This window comes from Camelus ferus, chromosome 11, assembly GCF_009834535.1.
Source record: "Camelus ferus isolate YT-003-E chromosome 11, BCGSAC_Cfer_1.0, whole genome shotgun sequence".
NCBI lineage: Eukaryota > Metazoa > Chordata > Mammalia > Artiodactyla > Camelidae > Camelus > Camelus ferus.
In genome coordinates, this window is record NC_045706.1 from 24811748 (window position 1) to 24831950 (window position 20203).

Here is a 20203-nt window from a genome sequence, read left to right on the forward strand (position 1 = left end):
GGGGAGGGAGGGAAGGCCACTGACAGCAGAACAAATGCTTGTAATTTTATAACCAATCTCAGCATGTCCGTGGGGGGCCGTTTGTGCCTCCACTCAGGACCAATCAGCCTGACAGAGCTATGAGTCTGCCTGAGTGAATGTGAGCAGCTCCCCCCCAACCCAACACCACTTACTGCAATCTCATTACCCACCCAGCCCAAAACTGTCCAGAGCTGAGGGGCTGCAAGGAAGGAGCACCCAGCCCACGCTGGAGCAGAGCCAGGCCAGAGCAAGGGCTGGGCCTGGGCCAGGAGAGCAGTGTGGGCAGGCCTTGGAGATCCAGGGGCTCAGAGGAGGAAGGCAGGGAGACAAGCCTAGGAAACGACAAACATTTATTAAGCACCTATTGGTTGCTGAGCATGTAGGATATGGGTAGGGCACAAACCCCTGCCCTCAAGGGGCTTGCAGTCTGCTAGGGGCCAATGGAAAGATTATAGAGGGATGGCCCTGGGGAAGGCAGAGATGGAGAGAAGTGGCTGGAAGGCAAGGAGGGGCAGAGCACCAGAGCACAGCTGGCTCTGAGCAAGGGCTAGGAAGGAGAGGGAAAGAAATTGAGGGAGAAAAATCAGAGAAATTTCCGGAGTGTGTGCAGAGCCTGGGCAGAGAGATACAGGGCAGAGAGAAACTCTCACCAGGGGAGAGAGGAGGTCAGGGAGGGACTGGCCAGCCAGTGGTGGATATTAAAGGACGGTCTTGCTGGATATGTGGCTCTGGGGATGGCTATGTGCCCATTAGTCTCTCTAATTGTCAAAAATCTAATTTAGTGTCTGGAGCCTGGGCTGGCCTCGGGTTAAATGGAGAGAGGCAGGCCTAGCCATAAATCTGCCCTCCGAGCCTGGACTGGTGCTAATTCTGCAGTTAAGTGAGGGGGGCGAGGAGGGCAGCAAGATGGGACAGGGAAGGTTCTAGACAGGGGGTATCTGACTGCATTCCAGTCCATATGTGCTAAGTCGTAATCAGGCCCTCTTTTGTTGGAGGAAGGGAACTTGCTTGGGGCTCAGTTGGACCAGGCAGGGCAAGTGTCTCAAATGTGTGATGAGCTCTGGAGCAGAGGAATCTCAGCGTCTGCATGGCTGGGATTGTAAAACCATCAGCCCCTCCTCCTGGACCTACTCTGGGTTCAAATGCATTCAGCTCTTGCAAAGTGATAGAAAGGTCGTTATTTCCTAATAACCTCCTGAGCCTTTGGTGAGGAGGAGGGCGTGGAGAATCACACTATGTGACCAAGTTAGCAGTAGTCTGAGCGACTGGGGATCCAACGGACCATTCTCCGGCAGAGAGAACACACACAATTCCCTGGACCTCTCCTTCCATGGGCCCAGACTCTAAAGGAGGTAAACGTGCACTGGGACTGGGACAGCCCCTAAGGGTCTCATTTGGCCTGAGGCAGGGGAGGGCTCTCCACCTGGGTTTGGTAATGACCTCACTCCCCTCAGAGCCACTAATTGAAAGCAAGGGGTGTGGTAGGCGCAGCAGGAGAGGTTGGGGGACTGAGAGGGTTCCCTGAGAGGCTCTGCTTCCATAGGGGGGAGGAAAACGATTTCTCCTGTCTTACACTCCATCTCACCAGGCACCCACCTGGCCTCTCCTGCTGCTAACGAAGTGCCTTTAATTAGCAGCCTAATAAAATGCTCTTAATTGGCAAGAGCCAATCAGAAAGGGAGGTCTCCTCCCTTAGTCACTGCTGATGGTGGCACAGCTTATAGGTTTCAAGGGAGAGGGATTCCAGGCCCAGCCTGGCTTTAGGAAATGGTGACTTAAGGGACAAGTCTTCCAAGGGCCCCAGACTTCCTGGATCTGACACCGGTTTCAAGGTGAGACCCATAATCACCCCAGGACCAGCCTCAGCTCAACGCTGGGCTCAGGAGTCCAGCCTGCAAGTGACAAGTGAGTAGATGCCAGTGGCTTCAATGGTCTCTTAGGTAGGAGATGACAGTGTGGTCTCGGGCAGTGTGGGGAGCCCTTTTCCTTGTTCCTCAGGTTCCTCATCTGCAGTGCCAGGTGCACCTGATGCTCTGACATGCCTCCTGGCAGGGATAGTTCTGCACTGCAGCCCCATCATCTAGTAGTCTGAGAATGCTTTAGTGATCACAATGGTCAGTCCCGGCACAAAAGGGGAGAGATAGAGCCAGGGAGCCTGATCAGGCAGGGAGAACCACTACTACAAGCCCATAGATTTAAAACAAAAATGGCCTAATTTTGCCAAGGTTTCTGCTGATGGCAGTAGAGGGGAAGAGGAGGAAGAGGACAGTCTGGCTGCAACCTTGTACCTGTCTCCCTGGGTCTGATTTAAGGAGGGAAAGGCGGTGGGTTTCCCCAGTCAATGCTCCCTTTTATTTTTAGCTTGTTGGAATCTGAAAATTGCTCCCAAATGTAAGCTCTCCCATCTAGAAACTGATCAAATGGGATGCAGGGGAAACCCAAGTCTTCTTACCTACTAAGGAGGCAGAGGAAAATTTAAGTTCTGGGATCAAGTTGGCAGGCTGAGGCTATGATGACCAGTTCCCAAATGAGACGTCACTTTGACTTTAACTCAACATAGAACACTAACTGTCTGCCGACCCCAATTCACACCATTTGGCCCTGACTTCTCTCAACGCTGTTTTTTCATGTCAGATCATCTTAAAATCTGTGCATTCTCTCAATTTCTATACTGAGAAAGTCACTGTCCTCTTGATGTTGGGGTAAAGAGACAAGACACCCAGAAAATTCACTTTAATCTTATATTTGTAATTTAAGTTACTTTTTTTCTGAACAGTTAAAAAAAAAAACACACACTATATTATCATGATTCTAGGTTGTGAACATATTGGTACATTGACTACACATCACCGTAACATAATCACAAAAGTCAAAGCAGTCAGTACTGAAGAGTCTAGAAAACAAAGGCTGAGCCAACCGAAAGCTCTCAGGGAGGCTCACACTTGTTGCCAGGCCTGCCCCATAGGTGGAGACCAGTGAACAACCCTCAGAATAGTCTGCAGTGGGCTTGAGTGATCACTGACTTGGGATAATGTTAGTGTCCTTGGTACCCAGAGACCTGACCCTCCTGTTGGTCTTTTGCAACAGTGACCAAGAAGGGAAAAGGATAGAGGGGAGGTAACACTTTTAATGCTGTTTACTGCACTGATTCTTAAATACCCACACAACCGATTAGGAACTGAGAGGGCCAGCTGGGTGGGTTGGAGAGCACATATTCTAGGAAACTTTAGATCACAGGTACTCAATTTCCAACAGAAGAGGTTTCTGGGTATCAATGCATTAAGTTCCACCTGAAACCAGGCAGCCATAATCATGCTTTTTTGGTTTCTCTCCTTGGTTCCAAGGATTCTGAAGTCACACATGAACTACAGGTAAAAATAACAAGAAGCAAAACTCAGCTTTACTCTAAGAGACAGCTGTCTTTCTGGCACTGATTATGATACTGTGGATAATGTAAGGGGCTGTGGTCTGCCAGCAATCAGCTGTGTGGGTGAAGCCCGAGGAGATGAACTCAGTCTGCAGGTTTGGGTACACTTGGAAGTGAGGGTTATTCTAGGAGGGAAGAGAGGAAGGCAAGGAGAAGCAAGGGCACCTTTTCATGTTCTCCAGCTTGTGGGAAGTCTGTTAAACTCATAGAGATGGAGGAGGAGATGAGAAATATGTTATGAAGTCATAAGGTAAACCTGATTATCAAACAGGTGGTGGGCATCTATAAGCATCCCCCTTTCCACCTGGAAGTACCCTGGATTCCTCCAGAATCAAGCTTGCAGCCTAGCCTCCCAGCCTGCACTATTCTGGGTTGGGCTGCTCTCCTCCAGGCAGGAAGGTATTAGCATCTAAGACACCAAGAAGGTCAGTAACACCAAGGTGTCTAGTCTAATTCTAGGGAAGAACAAATTGCCCTAATTATTTCCCCCACCACTCCACCTCAGGCCCTGTGTTTCCACATACAACCAAGTGCTAAGTAAGGAACAGACCAACCACAGGTGTTCTGACCGATGGGTACCAGGAGACAGCAAAGGAGAACGGTGTATATTTTCTTTTCTTCAGCTTTTGATATTACAAAAGAAAAATAAAAAGCACTTTTCTTACTCAAGCAGAAAACAGAATGATTTAGGGGTCCCAGGGTCTTTCCCAGAAACAAGTTATGAGGGCCAGAGCTTATTACTTGCCAGTAGAGTTACAGAGTCCCTGTCTCTGAGGTTTCTGGTGAAGAGTCACCAGAATTTTGCCAAGGGACAAGTGTAAAAGGCCTCCCACTTACAATTCACATCCAATTTCAAATTGCACACACAAAAAGCAAAAGGATGTTCTCAGCAGTGGAAATACACACACGTGAAGCAAGTCATGCTGGTTTTGTCCAAGCAGCCCCAACGTGAACTGAGAACTCACACGTGCCCAGAGCTCCTGGGTACAGGGGCCTGAAGCGCTCTTCACCTGCCTTTGAACAAGCTTCCTCTCATCTTTAAGAAATGTTTCTTTCAGGCTCACATAGGAATTTTAGCGAGAAGAGACTAATCTACAATGGGGACATTTCAGCTCAGAGCCCAGAGATATCTTCAGCTCCTTTTCTGCCATTCCTTTAGAGGTATGGAGACTACTTTGTTTCTCTTTTCTTTTTAAAAAGGTCAAACTTCACATTTATTCTAGCCCAGTTGGGGATTAGTGATAATCAATTCCCACTGAAATCATGCAGAGATTGTAAGTGGGGTTTACCTTCTCTGGAAATGAACTACTTACCTGATTATTTCTTCTACAATGAACTGGTAAATGACCCCCAGAGCTGAGAAATGTTACTGACTCAAGTTTTTCAGACCACTTAACTTCATTTCCATTTCCATCAGCAGCAGAGGACAACTTGGAGAATATCCTCGATGGAGCTAATGGCTCCAGACCGCAGGGTCCAACCCTCAATCTCACTTATGATGTACTGGACTAGATAAGGTATAGAAACAGTATACCTTCGACTGAACCTAGATGGGAGAGCAGAACCCTGGGCACCAATGAATATTCCACAGCTCCCACTTTTGAATAGCAGCATATAAGAGAAGGGCTGGTTAAGTTATGGCTATTGGACAATATTTTGAAACAGCTTGAAATCCATGCCTCTTTAATGCATGACGTGTATTTTTCAAGGCTGACGGCCCTCTGCCTCATCTATAGCAAAAAACCTTAACCAATCAAAAAGTCATTAATAGTCAACACAACAGACAAAGAACCCTGATAGTGAGTGGTTAAATAGAAAACATTTCTCTAGCATTTGGGTAGTTGGTAAGGGAATTACACTCAAAAGATTTCCCAGGCAATGACATATCATACTGGGCAATATTTTCTGAATATAATCTGGAATTAAAAGCTTACAAGCACTCATAAAGCAGGAAAGGAAAAATGCATATGCCTAACCTGCCTCTAAATATGTAATAACATTCAGTCTGGGCACATCTTGGGAAGAGGATAACTTGCAAAGCAGAGGGAAGAGTGAGGATGGCTTTCTCTCCCCCTCCCATGTCCTGCTGAACTAAAGGTGGTCTGGCTTTGAGGTCACCTGCAACTCGTTTCCATTCTGAAGTTTTTACAGCAGCTGGTTAAAAAGGGGCTTTCTTTTACTCAAATGCTTTGATTAGGAATGGAACAATGGGCCTGTCTGCTCAGCTTTCAAGGGAAACTTGAGACTGCCCTGTACTTCCGGGCTTTTGATGGGTGTGCCCCTGCCACACGAGATGGCTGGTGGAGGCCCACTCCTGGCACACACTGGTAGTATTCCCTGTGCTCCCTGGTTGGGCAGCACACGTGCCTTACCCCCAGGGCCCATACAGCCGCTTTTCAAGTGGCTAGTCAGCCTTGGCCCTCGCTGAGGTCCATTTGTTTATGTTGCTCATCAACTGCCAGAGAAATTTTATTGGTTGGGGAGAGTGGAGAGTAAAAATAACGCCAGGAGGAGGAAGAAAAGGAAAGAGAAGGCAGTTTCTGAGCCATTAATAAACCCTGTGTGCCAAACTTCACCCTGATCCTCTCTCTGACAGCTTTGCCTTTTATAAATACCAGGTTTGGAAAAGCAGAAGGAAGGTTCTGCAGTGCAAGGTTGAGATGATTAGCTTGATTTTTGAGAGATGATATTTACTGGCCTAAATGAAAAAGACATTACGTTTTAGTCCTGACCAGCTTGTTAGCTATTCTGATCATGGTCTTGACAAAGATTCAGGCGCATGGGTGCTCACAGGCTCTGATAAGGAAATCAGAGATGTGAACCATTGTGCAGAATGGACCAAGCGACTGGCTCTGGCCATTTCAATCCTTTCTGTAGGCTGAGCCTTACCAGTGATTTAAGATGAAGTACAATGCTTTTTATTACACATCTAATTGTTAATGAGAGGAAATGCAATCAGCAACTCCCTTCCACACTCTACATGGAATCGAGGAGACTGCTGAGTCCAGAAAAGATTCAGCCATTGATGGAGCCCAGGAAATTTCTGGCCCCCCTTTTGCAGGGTGAGGGGTATTAGGAGGAGAGAGAAGAGTTGCAAATATGATGAATACCATTTTGAGAATCCACTGTTGCCATATAGGGTCTCTTGCAGCAAAAGTCTGGGTTTGAACTTTTGACTGAACAGCAATGAACTCTTCTAAGTATTGCATTTTCTCATTTGCCTCATGCTAACTGAGGATACTTTCTTCATATTCTTTCTTCTCAGGTGGAGCAGAGAAACATGTTGAAGGGGAGTGGGGGAAAGGGGAAAAGGGGCAGAAATGGAGAAAGAGATGGAAGGAAAGAGGCCCAGATCTTCCAGGGTGTGCATTTCTGTTTTCTTTCTTTCTTGTCTCAGAGGCTACACAGACAACTGTCTCCTCCTAAGCACAGTGGAGCTGGGCAGATCTTGCCAGGTGCTGGGCATTTCTGCAGTTTATAGGGATACACTGGGTGCTGTCTGGCTTGAAGTTGTATCCCCTGTCCCCTAGAAGTGGGTCTCTTCCAGTAGGCTACCTAGGGAAACTAGTTCTTCTTAATGGCAAAGCAAGAGAGATTCTGGCAAAACACTAAATATATTTATAAGTCATCTTTGTCTGGAACCATATGAGGAAAAAACAGGTGCAGAGGGGAAGGAAGGAGGGGAGCGGAGGTGAGGTTTAAAAGTTCCAATCATTCACAAAAGATAAAAGACATCTTCTGATAGCAGCACGGAAGCAGTCAGCTGTGCTGAGTAGACCATCCTGGGTCAACTGCAGACCAACTGTGTCCCAACAGGAGTCTTAAAGCCCCGCTCCTCGGCTAGCCCGGGGAGAGTGGGTAGTAGTTTGATTGTTACTGTTGTTGCTCATCCTGGTATTGGCAGATACGTTAAATGCCGCAACTTTAATGAGTCCTGTGTGAAAACAGAGCAGTCATTAGTCCCTTTCCCTGTATTTCTCACTTTCTCTAAGAGGAAAAGAATATTAACTTAGCTGTCGGTTGGGAGAAAGGCTCAGAAGTCCTTCCTAATGCCTGCTCTCTGTCCATGCCATGCAGGAGCTTCTGTCAAAGGTGATGTGGCCTGTTTGGGGACTTGGCAGAGCTCACTGACATGATCACGGCTGTAGTGCTCAAGTAGAGTGACTCTGATGTCCAGAGATTAAGAATGACTACGGTAGGTGTAGCATCAAGCTCTCAGCTGCTCCCTGTAATGGGAGACCAGGCGACGACAGCTCTGAGCTTCTGGCCCTTAGGGGCCACGAATGCAGTGTGCCACTAACAAAAGTAGGGGAGTGGGGTGAGGCTGCCAGGCTGCTTGGCTGGAGGACATTAGAAATTAAAAATGGCAAAATGCCATAGAAATCTAAGGATGAGAAAATTCTGGCAAAAGGAGGGGATGGGTACATGACGAGTAACATTTATACTAATGGCCACTTTTTACTGAGGGCTTGTTACGTGCTAGGCACTGTACTAAACTAAGCACTAAGAATTTTATACCTAACACTTCAAGGCAATCCTCACAAAAGCTCTATGTGGTAGGTACTAACAAGGAAACTAAGGCTTTGGGAGGTTATTTGCCCAAGGGCACAAGGCTAGGGTTCTCATGCAGGCCTGTGTATTTTGGTTGAGGAAGTAGCATGTCCTCTGCAGGAAGTAGCATGTCCTCCATGAGATCAGTGAGCACTGAAGCGAGCCCAGCAGGGCACAAACCACCCTATTCAGAAGAACCACAGTAAAAAGATGTGCAGAAAAGTGTACTAAATGCGTACTTCTGCCACAAGAACAGAGGTAAGTGAGGGAAACAAAAAGTCATAATAATGGCAGCAATCCCCAGTAGACAGTACAGATTTCCCAAGCCAATAGTAACCTGTATTTGAAATGGTCAGGATACCAGGTATGATCTGAATATACCATGGATATAAATAAAGATGAATATTAGGAATATTTTCCTGCTCCAAAGAGAGGATGGAGACTTGAGTGGGAGAATACATGGAGTTCTCACCAACTCCAGAGCCACTTCCAAGGTCAAAAGGCAATACTTTTCCCTTTTGGAGGGGGTGGGGACTTGGGGATAAGCATAAAAAAGCTACATTTTATAGTCAAATGACACTCATAAAGCAGAGCTGTGAGAAGTCACTATGATATTATCAACAGATTTTTCCATTCACACGTTAGATTATCTGCTTGGTTTAAAGGGTCTCCATGATAGGTACCAGTTTAACCCGGGAATTACAAAGCCAAAGGCTTTGGGGTCATTACTCTTAGTTTTGAAACTGATTCAAATTTCATTTTATTTTCTTAATCCTACTGGGTTACTGGGGCAGAAATACTAGTTCTACTACACAAGGATCATGTAGATCTAGTTCAATTAGCTAGAACTGAGGCTGGCTACTTCACTCAAAGGCAGTGTCCAGTGTGCAGCCGTGTCTCATGATGTCAGCTTCCCCTGCTCCACAGGACTTGTAGATATAAAGGAAATGAGAAGGGTCCATGAACTTGCAATACCTTACAGCCAATGTTCCATCTCCTACCCACAGTGTTATGTACACAATTCTTTTTCATACCTGGGCAAGTCTGAGGTCAGTGTATGATTATTTATCTGGAGATATAGGTGTATGTTCGAGAAGGGGAGCGGGAGGGTTCAGCTTGGGCAGCTGGATCATTTAGGAAGTCCCAGATGAGGATTGTGTCATCATGTGAACTACTGACAATCTGGAATTCATCAAACTGGAGTCGGAAAACTCTTCCAGAATGCTCCTAAAGAAGCAGAAAACAAAACTTTTGAACTACTCAAAATTAAAAGGACACAAATTCAGCAATATGTCAAAAGGAGTCTATGGAAAGGCTATGCTGATAGTTTTCTCTACCATTTACCTGTTTCAAGAATACAGGGGAAAACCTTCATTTGGATTAAAAGCAAGATGGAAAAGTCAAATATCAGGTAGTTAGTTTCACATCCAAAGTAGTAATCACTAGAGCTGACACATGTCAAATAGTATGCCAGTTTCTCATCACTAACTTTCCTAGACTTAGGCTGAAAGAGGACATTCCTCACTACCTCCCTGGCTTTATCTTCTTCTCTGTATCTCTAGGATTCTTTCACAATCAGAGGCCATGGACTGATAAGTAGTGTGCTGGTGTATATTAGTCAATTAACTCTCCCAAATTTGTAAAAGCATTTACACATTTTATGGTGTAAAAATTTCTATCCTGGCCAATTTTGAGTTGCCCATGTGAGGTCAACCAGCTTGCAAAATTCATGGAAATCTAACAATTGGCTCTTATAAGCAGGTATAAACCTGTTTCACTTAAAATAATGTCCTCAGGTTCCATCCACATTGTAGCATGTGACAGTATTTCCTTTCTTTTTAAGGCTGACTAATATTCTAGTCTGTATATATATAACAAATTTTCTTTATCCATTCATCTGTCAATAGACACTTGGGTTGCTTCTACCTCTTGGCAATTGTGAATAATACTGCTACAAATATGAGTATGCAAATATCTCTTATAAATCCTGCTTTCAAGTCTTTTGGATATATACCCAGAAGTAAGAGTGCTGGATCATATGGTAATTCTACCTTTAATATTCTGAAGAACCACCATTGTTTTTTCCATAGAGGCTGCACTACTGCACTATTTTACATTCTTTACAAGAGGTAAATGAGCTCATTAGATGAGCATCTGTGTTCATAAGAGATACAGGCCTAGAGTTTTCTTTTGTTGTAATATCTTTGTTTGGTTTTGGTATTAGGATAATGCCGGTCTCATAGAATGACGTAGGAAGTATTTACTCTGCTTCTATCTTCTGGAGGAGACGACAGGTAATTGGTATACTTTCTTTAAACATTTGGTAGAATTCACCAGTGAACCCATCTGGGCCTGGTGCTTTCTGTTTTGGAAGGTTATTAATTATTTATTCAATTTCTTTAATAGGTATAGTCTTGCTCAGAATGTCTATTTCTTTCTGAATTGTGGATGATTATATTTTTCAAGGAATTGGTCCATTTCATCTAGGTTATCAATTTTGGGGGCAGAGTGTTCAGTCCATGGGATCTGCAGTGATACAAAGTTGGGTTTAACATTCAAAAATCAATGTAATATAGCAATTAACAGAATAAAGGCGAAAACCATATGATCATCTCATTGGATGCAGATAAAAAGCATTTAACAAAAAACCAACATCCATTCCTAATAAAAATTCTCAGCAATCTAGGAACTGAAGGAACCTCCTAATCCCCTGATAATGTGTCTATGAAAAACCTATAGCTAACACATCTATATAAAAGTATACGTAAAATGGTAAAAGACCAAATGAGTTTTATCCAAGATAAAGACATCCACTCTTACCAATTCTTTTGAACATTGTACTGATGGTCAGTACAATAAAGCAAAAAGGAAAAATGAAAAGTAACACAGATTGGAGAAGAAGTGTATTTCTATATACTTGCAATGAATAATTCAGAAATCAAAAATTTAAAATACCATTTGTAATATCATTAAAAAATAAGAAATACTTAAGAATAAATAATGACAAAAGATATGTAAGACCGTTACACTAAAAGCTATAAAACATTGCTGAAAATTTTAAAAGACCTAAAAAAATGGAGAGATAAATTTTTCATGGACCAGAAAATTCAGTATTGTTAAGAAGTTAATTCTTGCTAAGTTGATCTAGATTCAACATGATCCCAATAAAATCTCAGATATTTTTTGTTGCTGAAATTGGCAAACAGATTCGAAAATTCACATGAAAATTCAAAGGAAAATAACTTTGAGAGAGAACAAAGTTGAAGGACTTACACTACATGACCTCAAGAGTCATTAAAAATCTGCAGTAACCAAGATAGTATGACGTTGGCATCAAGATAGACAAAAAGATCAATGGAACTGAACAGATCCATAAGTAGACCCACATATATATGGTTAATTGGTTTTTGAAGAAGAAAAAAGATACGGTCTTCTGAATAAGTGGAGCTGGAACAACTAGATATCCATATGAACTCTGATCTATACCGTGTACCATCCACAAAAATTAACTCAAAATGAATTGCAGAACAAAATGTAAAACCTAAAACCATAAAATTTCTAGAAGAAAATAGAAGGGAAAATCTTTGTGACTTTAGATTAAGCAAAGAACTTTTAAAGATGTAATAGCTAGTAACATAATCCCTAATAGGAAAACTTGACACAATCGACTTAAAAATTAATTTCTGCTTTTCAAAAAGATACTTTAAAGGGAATGAAAAAACAAACCATGGACTTGGGGAAAATATCTGCAAACTATATATCTGATAAAGAACTTATATCCTCACTATGTAAAAGACTCTTAAAACTCAGTAATAAGAAAACCACTCAATTAAAAAAATGTGCAGCACATGCAAACGCTTCAACGAAGTGGCTATGTGGATGGCACATAAACACATGAAAAGATGCTCAATATTATTAACATTAGGAATGTAAAATTAAAATTACAATGAGATACCATGACATATTTATTAGAATGACTAAAATTTTTAAAAGACTGCACCAAGTATTGGTGAGGAGTAACTGGAAGTCTCATGCACGGTTGTGCTACCATGTCAAACTGTACAGCTAGTCTGGAAAACAGCTTGGCAGTTTCTAAAAATATTAAACATACACTTACCATGTGACCTAGCCATTCGGCTCCTACGATTTACCCCAAAGAAATTAAAGTGTATGTTCATACAAAGACTTGCACATAAATATTTATAGAAACTTTATTTGTAACAGACCTAAACTAGAAACCTAAATTTTCATCAACTGGCAAATGGATAAATAAATTTGGGTACAAAACAAATATATCCATTTATTGTATGTCAATAATATCGCAATAAGTCTGTTTTTAAAAACTCAGTAACCCAGATATACAAGGATTTTTTAATAGCTGCAAATCAATCAATGTGATGCATGATATTAACAAATTGAAGAATAAAAACCATATGATCATCTCAATAGATGCAGAAAAAGCTTTTGATAAAATTCAACATCCATTTATGATGAAAATTCTCCAGAAAGTGGGCATAGACAGAAAATACCTCAACATAATAAAAGTCATTTATGACAAATCCACAGCTAACAACATACTTAATGGGGAAAAGCTAAGGCATTTCCTCTAAGATAGGAACAAGGCAAGGATGCCCACTTTTGTCACTTTTATTCAACATAGTTCTGGAAGTCTTAGCCATAGCAATCAGAGAAGAAAAGGAAATAAAAGAAATCCAAATTGGAAATGAAGAAGTAAAACTGTCACTGTTTGCAGATGACATGATAATACATATAGAAAACCCTAAAGAAATGATCAGAAAACTACCAGAACTTATCAATGAATTTGGTAAAGTTGCAGGATACAAAATTAATATACAGATATCAGTTGCATTTCTATACACTAACAGCAAAATAGCAGAAGAAGAAATTAAGGAAATACCATTTACTACCACACCAAAAAGAATAAAATACCTAGGAATACACCTACCCAAGGAGGCAAAAGACTTGTACTTCAAAAACTGTATGACACTGATGAAAGAAACTGAAGACAACAATAAACAAATGGGAAGATATACCATGTTCTTGAATTGAAGAATCAATATTAAAACTGTCATACTGCCCAAGGCAATATACAGATTCAATGCAATCCCTATCAAATAACCAATGACATTTTTCACAGAGCTGGAACAAAAAATGTTAAAATTTGGATGGAAATGCAAAAGAACCCTAATAGCTAAAACAATCTTGAAAAAGAATGGAGCTGGGGGAATCACACTCCCTGACTTCAGACTACACTACAAAACTACAGTAATCAAAACAGTATGGTACTGGCACAAAAACAGACACATAGATCAAGGGAACAGGATAGAAAGTTTAGAAATAAACCCACACATTTATGGTCAATTAATCTACAACAAAGAAAGTAAGAATATACAATGAAGAAAAGACAGTCTCTTCAACAAGTGGTGCTGGGAAAACTGGACAGCTATCTGTAAAAGACTGAATTACAACATTCTCTAACAACATATACAAAAATAAACTCAAAATGGATTAAAGACCTAAATGTAAGACCAGATATTATAAAACTCCTAGAGGAAAACAAAGGCACTCTTGGACAAAAATCACAGCAATGGTTCTTTTTGAACCAGCTCCTAGAGTAATGGAAATAAAAGCAAAAATAAGCAAATGGGATCCAATTAAACTTAAAAGCTTTTGCACAGCTAAGGATACCATCAACAAAACGAAAGACAACCTACAAAGTGGGAGAAAATATTGCAAATGATGTGAATGAACAACTAATTTCCAAACTATACGAACAGCTCATATACCTTAATATCAAAAGACCAAGCAACCCAAAAAATGGGCAGAAGACCTAAACAGACATCTCTCCAAAGAAGACATACAGATGGCCAATAAGCACATGAAAAGATGCTCAACATCACTAACTGTTAGAGAAATGCAAATCAAAACTACAATGAGATATCACCTCACACCAGTCAGAATGGCCATCATCAAAAAGTCTACAGATGATAAATGCTGGAGAGGGTGTGGAGAAAAAGGAATTATCCTACACTGTTAGTGGGAATGTAAATTGGTACAGCCACTATGGTGGACAGTTATGAAGGTTCCTTAAAAACTAAAACAGACTTACTGTATGATCCAGGAATCCCACTCCTGGACATATATCTGGAGAAAAATATAATTCAAAAAAGACACATGCACCCCAATATTCACAGCAGCACTATTTATAATAGCCAAGACATGGAAATAACCCAAATGTCCATCGACAGATGACTGGGTAAATAAGATGTGGTATATATATACAATGGATTACTATTCAGCCATTAAAAAAGGATAAAATAATGCCACTTGCAGCAACATAGATGGATCTGGAGATCGTCATTCTAAGTGAAGTAAGCCAGAAAGAAAAAGAAAAATGCCATATGACATTGCTTCTATGTGGAATCCTAAAAAAGGGACATAAATGAACTCATCTACAAAATAGAAACAGACTCACATAGAGAATAAACTTATGGTTACTGGGGAGGAAAGGGGTGGGAAGGGATAAATTGGGAGTTTGAAAATTGCACCTCTTGGGGAGTGATGCAAATGTAAGTTATCTTGATTGTGATGGTGGTTTCATGGGTATATACACCTATCAACATTTATCAAATTGTACATCTGAAATATGAGTAGTTTACCGTTCAGGAACCATATACCACAATATAGGCGTTAAAAAATAAAAATAAAAACTTAGTAAGACAACTCAATAAATAAATGAGGAAGAGATTTGAACAGACACTTCAAAAGAAGATAAGCACACCATAAGTTCTACACCATTAGTTATCACACAAATGCATATTAAAACTACAACCACTACACACTCACTCAAACGGCTAGAATGTTTTTAAAAACTGTCAACACCAAGTCCTGTCAAGGATGTGGACAAATGGGACATTTATACATTGTTAGTGGAAATATAAAATGATTTGCATTTGCAAGCCCCCAGAATGCTACTTTGGGAAATAGCTTGGTAGTTTCTTTTAAATAAAATATATACTCAGAAATCATACTTGTATATTTGCCCAAGAGAAATTAAAACACACACACACACAAGCCGGTATGGCAATGTTTTCAGTATCACCAAAGACCAGAAACATTCCAAATGTCCTTCAACTGGTGAGTGCATAAGCAAAGTGGCTCATCCACACAATGGAATACTACTTAGCAATAAAAAGGAACAAAGTATTAATACATGCAACAATGTGGATGAACCTCAAACGAAGTGAAAAAAGCCAAATACAAAAAGCTACATACCCTATGATTTAATTTATATGACATTCATAAGATAGCAAAACTACAGGGGCAGAATCCGATGGATAGTTGCTAGGGGTTGGGGGAAGGGATTAATACGAAGGGGCATCATTTCTGGGGCGATGGAAATGTTCTATATCTTGACTGTGGTATTTACACAACTGCAACATTCATAGAAATACGCTAAAAGGGGGGGGGCAAATTTTGCTGTATGTAAATGATACTTCAAAAACCAGACTTAGATCAATTGTAAATGAATGAAAGTACACATTAAAAAAAAAATGTGTGAAAAATGCTGGTAAAGCAGGTTTGGCACTGAAAGAATGAGCTTTAAATTTAACAAGGAAGCCAAGCAATGCATCTCTCTTCTCCAGAGCAGAGGTTGCCTAAATGTCAAGAGTCAGGATTCAGAACACTGGGCTTCAAATGCTTGCTCTCATCTTTTACCTGAGTTGTGAAAAAAGAGTCTGTCTTCCCTGGTGCCCAATCTAATCTTTTTCTAATGGAAACAGCTTTCAACCTTTGGCCACTTTTCAATCTGGGCCTTTGGTGAACACTATGACAAAGAAACTGGTGCTTTCGAAGGTGACATTCTTCCTTTTGAGTCACTTCTTTCCCCAAATGTCAGGATGTTCAGGCAAGGGAGTATATGAGGAACAAAAGAGCCAAGATTCAAATTGCTGGAGGCGGCGTACTTTAAACAGGAAGCAGAACTGAGGGGCTGACCAGGGGGTTCACGCAGACTCCCATGGCACTTTTTGCAGGCACAGGTGTGCAGGTCCTCAGATTCTGGACAGGTTCCAATTTGACTAATTATGTTCTTTCTCCCTAAGTACCCCCTACTGTTTCTGGTGGATACAGAACTCTTATTCACTTCCTGTACTAAATTGTTGTGTAGAGTTGCTGTGCAGCTGTTAAACAGCTGCCACATTCCTTTTCATATACAGTCTCTAAAGCACTTCTGGATGAAAGGCAGCTATATAAACATATTTTATTGTCATGTATTGGTTGCCTTTCCACTTAGCAGTAGGCTTTGTGAAGTTCTAACGATCAAATCCAGATCTGTACTCCACTGCATATCAATGTAATTTCTTCCCCTTCCTGCTCTCCATACCCCTCTAAACAACAAGGCTCTTACCACAAGAGTCCGTAGACAGAGAGTTCCTGCAGGAGCACGGGGGTCCAAAGCAGCTACAAGATCCCACACTTTAATTTTTCTAAAGATCAAAAAGGGGACAAAAATCATAGCTAAAAGCAAAATTAACAGAACACAGGAAGAAAAGCAAAAAGTTATGGCAATAAAGATGTACAGTGAAGATAGTTTATAGGATAAATGCAGCTCTCAGGAATGCACAAAAACTTGGAGACTTGGTTCTTGCATTCATTCTTGGGTAGAGGTTATTTGGTCTTAAAAGGGGAAGATGTATGTGATTAAACTAAAAACGAAAAACAGGTTAGCTTTAACCAAACTGAAGACAGTGAATGGTAAAGTTACACCATACTTTGGGGCTAAAAGGAGTTTTTATACATTAGAACTCTTACTGATATAAGAGATCTCTTAGACCTAGGAACCTACAACTCTGAGGCATCTTCTTTCTGGTCAATTCTAAGAATGGCCCCGGTCACACATACCAGAGGACTGGGGTCCATTAAAGAGCTCTGGAGTTTATATAAACAAATCCTCATATTTTGATTTAAATAAGAAAAGTTTAGCCCTTCTAAAAATCAATTATAGGTCATGTCTCCTCAAGGTAAATAACAGAAAAAACCCAGGAAAGGTGGGTACAGATCAAAACCAAGGCAATGAGAAAATACAACCTTGGACCTAACTGGAACATGTCATATCCTGAACAATTTTCCCAAGGGTATGACAGTGATGGCTGACTCAAAGCAGAGGAAATGGGTCTGTTAACACCTACTACCGCTTGAGTTGTCTTAATATATTAGTATAGCTAGCTCATAAACTAAGATAATGTGGTAAGTTAGTTTCTGGTATTTAAAAAACGGCCAGTATTTGAACTGTGGCCTCTCACTCCTCCAAATCAGGTAGGTACCCTCAGGAGGAGACATGATACAAAGGCCTTCATAAGTGAAAACACTTTTGTAAGAATTTACCATGTGCTTAGCATTTCTGGACATGGGATCCATCCACAACATGAAAGGACTCTATAACCACTGGAAATTAGACTGAGGGGAAGTAAAGATGACTGAATTCGTTGTCACTGAAATGCTAGGAGTGAAGACAGGAGAGCTTTACTTTTAGGAAACACTCAAAGGGATAAAAAAATTCAAGACCCTTCCATGTTAATAAGCCCCAAAGATACTGCCCTCCAACATTTTAGTTTTATTAGGAGGTCATTATTTTATATGCATATCTTGATACACTGGGTTTATCAGGTTCTTTGCTTTACAGGGCAAAATGGATAGATATATAACCAAATAACCAAAATATTAATGAAAACCATGAGCAAACAAGTACAATTAAATGATTAGGAACAATATTTTGGAAAAGAGTAAACAAAGAAGAGGTAAATACATAGATTAGACACAAGAAACAGTATATTGCATTCTTTCTGTAATATCTATAATCCTTTAGAGACAAAGAAAGGCTATATTTAACATCCTAAGGCAGGAGGAGTAAGAGGTAGAACTTAAAAATGTCTTTAGCAAACTCACCCATCATAGGCTCCACTGACTATCCTCTTGTTATCAAATCGAATACAGCGTACCAATTCCTCATGGCCTTCTAACACTCGTAAGCATGCACCACATTCTATGTCCCATAACCTAAAAAAGAAAATTGAGTCAAGTGAATTTTCATGTATTATTCTTTAAGCTTGGAAAATGTTATGACATATTTCACATGCCTTTTAAAAAAATCCACAAAACACAATCAATCAACACCCATACACAAATGTACTGCTTTCAACATAATTTATTTCCTTTTTGCCATATAACTCAGGCAAAAAAAAAAATGTACTATTCAAATTCAAATATGTAGTATATACTTTCAAAGCAAGCTTTATATAATTCTGTTATCAGTGTTGCCAAGAAATAAAAAGGACGAACTCAACGTACACAGTTGCCTGTGAAGGAAATGACCAAGCCAAGGAAAGTAACGTTTCCTGAAATCACCATTAATAAGAATGAGATGCAGTATTAGTGACTTCCTGCCCTCACAAAGCATGTCCACCTCTGTCACTGAGGACACTGCTTTTGCTCCACTGTCCAGGACACTTTTTCTCATATAATGGAAATACAAAGTAAGTGCTCAAAAACTTTTATATACCTAAATTACATATGTTTTCTGATCAATCCAAATGATTTCTAGGAATGATAATTTCCTTAGATATAACCATAGCTCTGTTGTTTTTTATGGCCTTTTCATTCCCTTAGTACATCTTTGAAGGAGGGGAGAAGGTTGATAATTCTTCCAAATTCTATTCATATGTGTGTCACTCATCTTCATGAAGGGAAAACACCAAAAAGTACTTCAAATTTGTGGATTCTTCATAGTTTCAAAGACTGGAACTCCCTGGCCAATTATGTAATGCTAAAAAACCAAAATGTACAATTTCTAGTAGGGAAACAAATCTTTCTTCTTTTCTCTCTCTCTCTTTTTTTAGAACAGTGGCAGAGAGAAAAGGCCGTTAGGTATTTATTAGCATTTTTCAACAGCAGACAGGAGAAATTTAGAGAGACGGGCCTTCAACTTCCGTTTACTTATCTATCTCTCTAGCCCACTTCCTCGTTCAAGCAGTACCTTTTAAATAGGTCTATCTGGTGATAAAACTATTACAGGAAGGAAACACATCAACAAAAGGCTTTGCTGTGCTGCCTCTCTGCTTGGGGCAAACTTTTGACCTGTAAGAAGCTACAGAAAGGAAAAACATTTTATTATAAACATAACACAGTTGAAGATTTGTTTGAATGGCAGTGTAACACCGATCCCTTCTGGGCAAGGGCACCTGCTGCTCACCTGATAGTATTGTCAGATGAGCCACTCACGACCAGCCTGTCTCTGTACTGCAAACAGGCAATTCCACGTTTGTGTCCATTTAAGGTCCTTACAAATTCACAAGTACTTGTGTTCCATACCTGAAACAGACATAGCATTTGGCAGTTCATTTGGTGCTTTTACTAGTAAAATCTACGGCGACTGGAGTCTTGGGGAAGCAGAAAATAAGAATGAACTAACAGGGGAAGCAACTTCTCAAACCAACCCAAATCAAACCAAAAGCATTTTAACTCACAGTAATATAGGGCTAATTTGTCGCTGGCTGCTATCACATGAAAATTCCTCAAACTGATGCACTCTCACGCGGTTAGGCTAGTCTTACAAATTTTCTTGAACCTGAACTTACCCTTGCCCTTTTTGTACGCACCTTTATTTATAGGAATAAAATACCCAACAAAAATTGTCACACAACTTAACTCACTCATTACCTTTTTACACATAAACTAGTATCTGATTTAAATACTAAGTATTCTACAATGACATTTAAATATGAAATTGTCCTTGATCAGATTTTCAAATGAACTCTTCTCCTATTCTGTACTGAGGACTTAATGAAAAATGTCTTATTACCTTTATAGTCCTATCCCCAGATGCAGAAACAATGTACTTGTCATCGAAGTCTACAACATTGACTGCAGCTCGGTGTCCGACAAGCACCCTCCGGAGGGTGATGTCAGTTGGGGAAGCCATATCCCATACAGCAATGGAACGGTCTTTGGAGCAGGTCACCATCATGCCATTATTGAAACGTAAGTGCAGAACTGCCTCACAATGGTGAATCAACGTGTTTAGCATTTCACCTGTATTTACATCCCATACCCTGGAACAAACAACATTAAGAAAGCTGTGCCACAGTACAAGACTGTGGTAGTACTCAAGCTAAAATCTATTAC

At 40.6% G+C, this 20203-nt stretch overlaps 1 protein-coding gene across 8 annotated transcripts in view; it reads right to left on the bottom strand.

Annotated features, from left to right (window-relative positions):
- Positions 1-2748: 2748 nt before the first annotated feature.
- BTRC (beta-transducin repeat containing E3 ubiquitin protein ligase) overlaps positions 2749-20203 on the bottom strand; it is a 154422-nt gene continuing 136967 nt past the window's right edge. For 7 of the 8 annotated variants that reach the window (XM_032491064.1, XM_032491063.1, XM_032491060.1 and 4 more), the window contains 6 exons: positions 19881-20130; positions 19272-19390; positions 17969-18079; positions 16431-16509; positions 9034-9226; positions 2749-7382 (listed from right to left, as the gene is read on the bottom strand). In XM_032491064.1, coding sequence (XP_032346955.1) covers positions 9065-9226; positions 16431-16509; positions 17969-18079; positions 19272-19390; positions 19881-20130 — 721 coding nt within the window. In that variant the 3' untranslated portion in view covers positions 2749-7382; positions 9034-9064. Of the gene's footprint in view, positions 7383-9033; positions 9227-14983; positions 14995-16430; positions 16510-17968; positions 18080-19271; positions 19391-19880; positions 20131-20203 lie in introns of those variants that run through there. The other variant, XM_032491065.1, reaches the window with a different exon arrangement.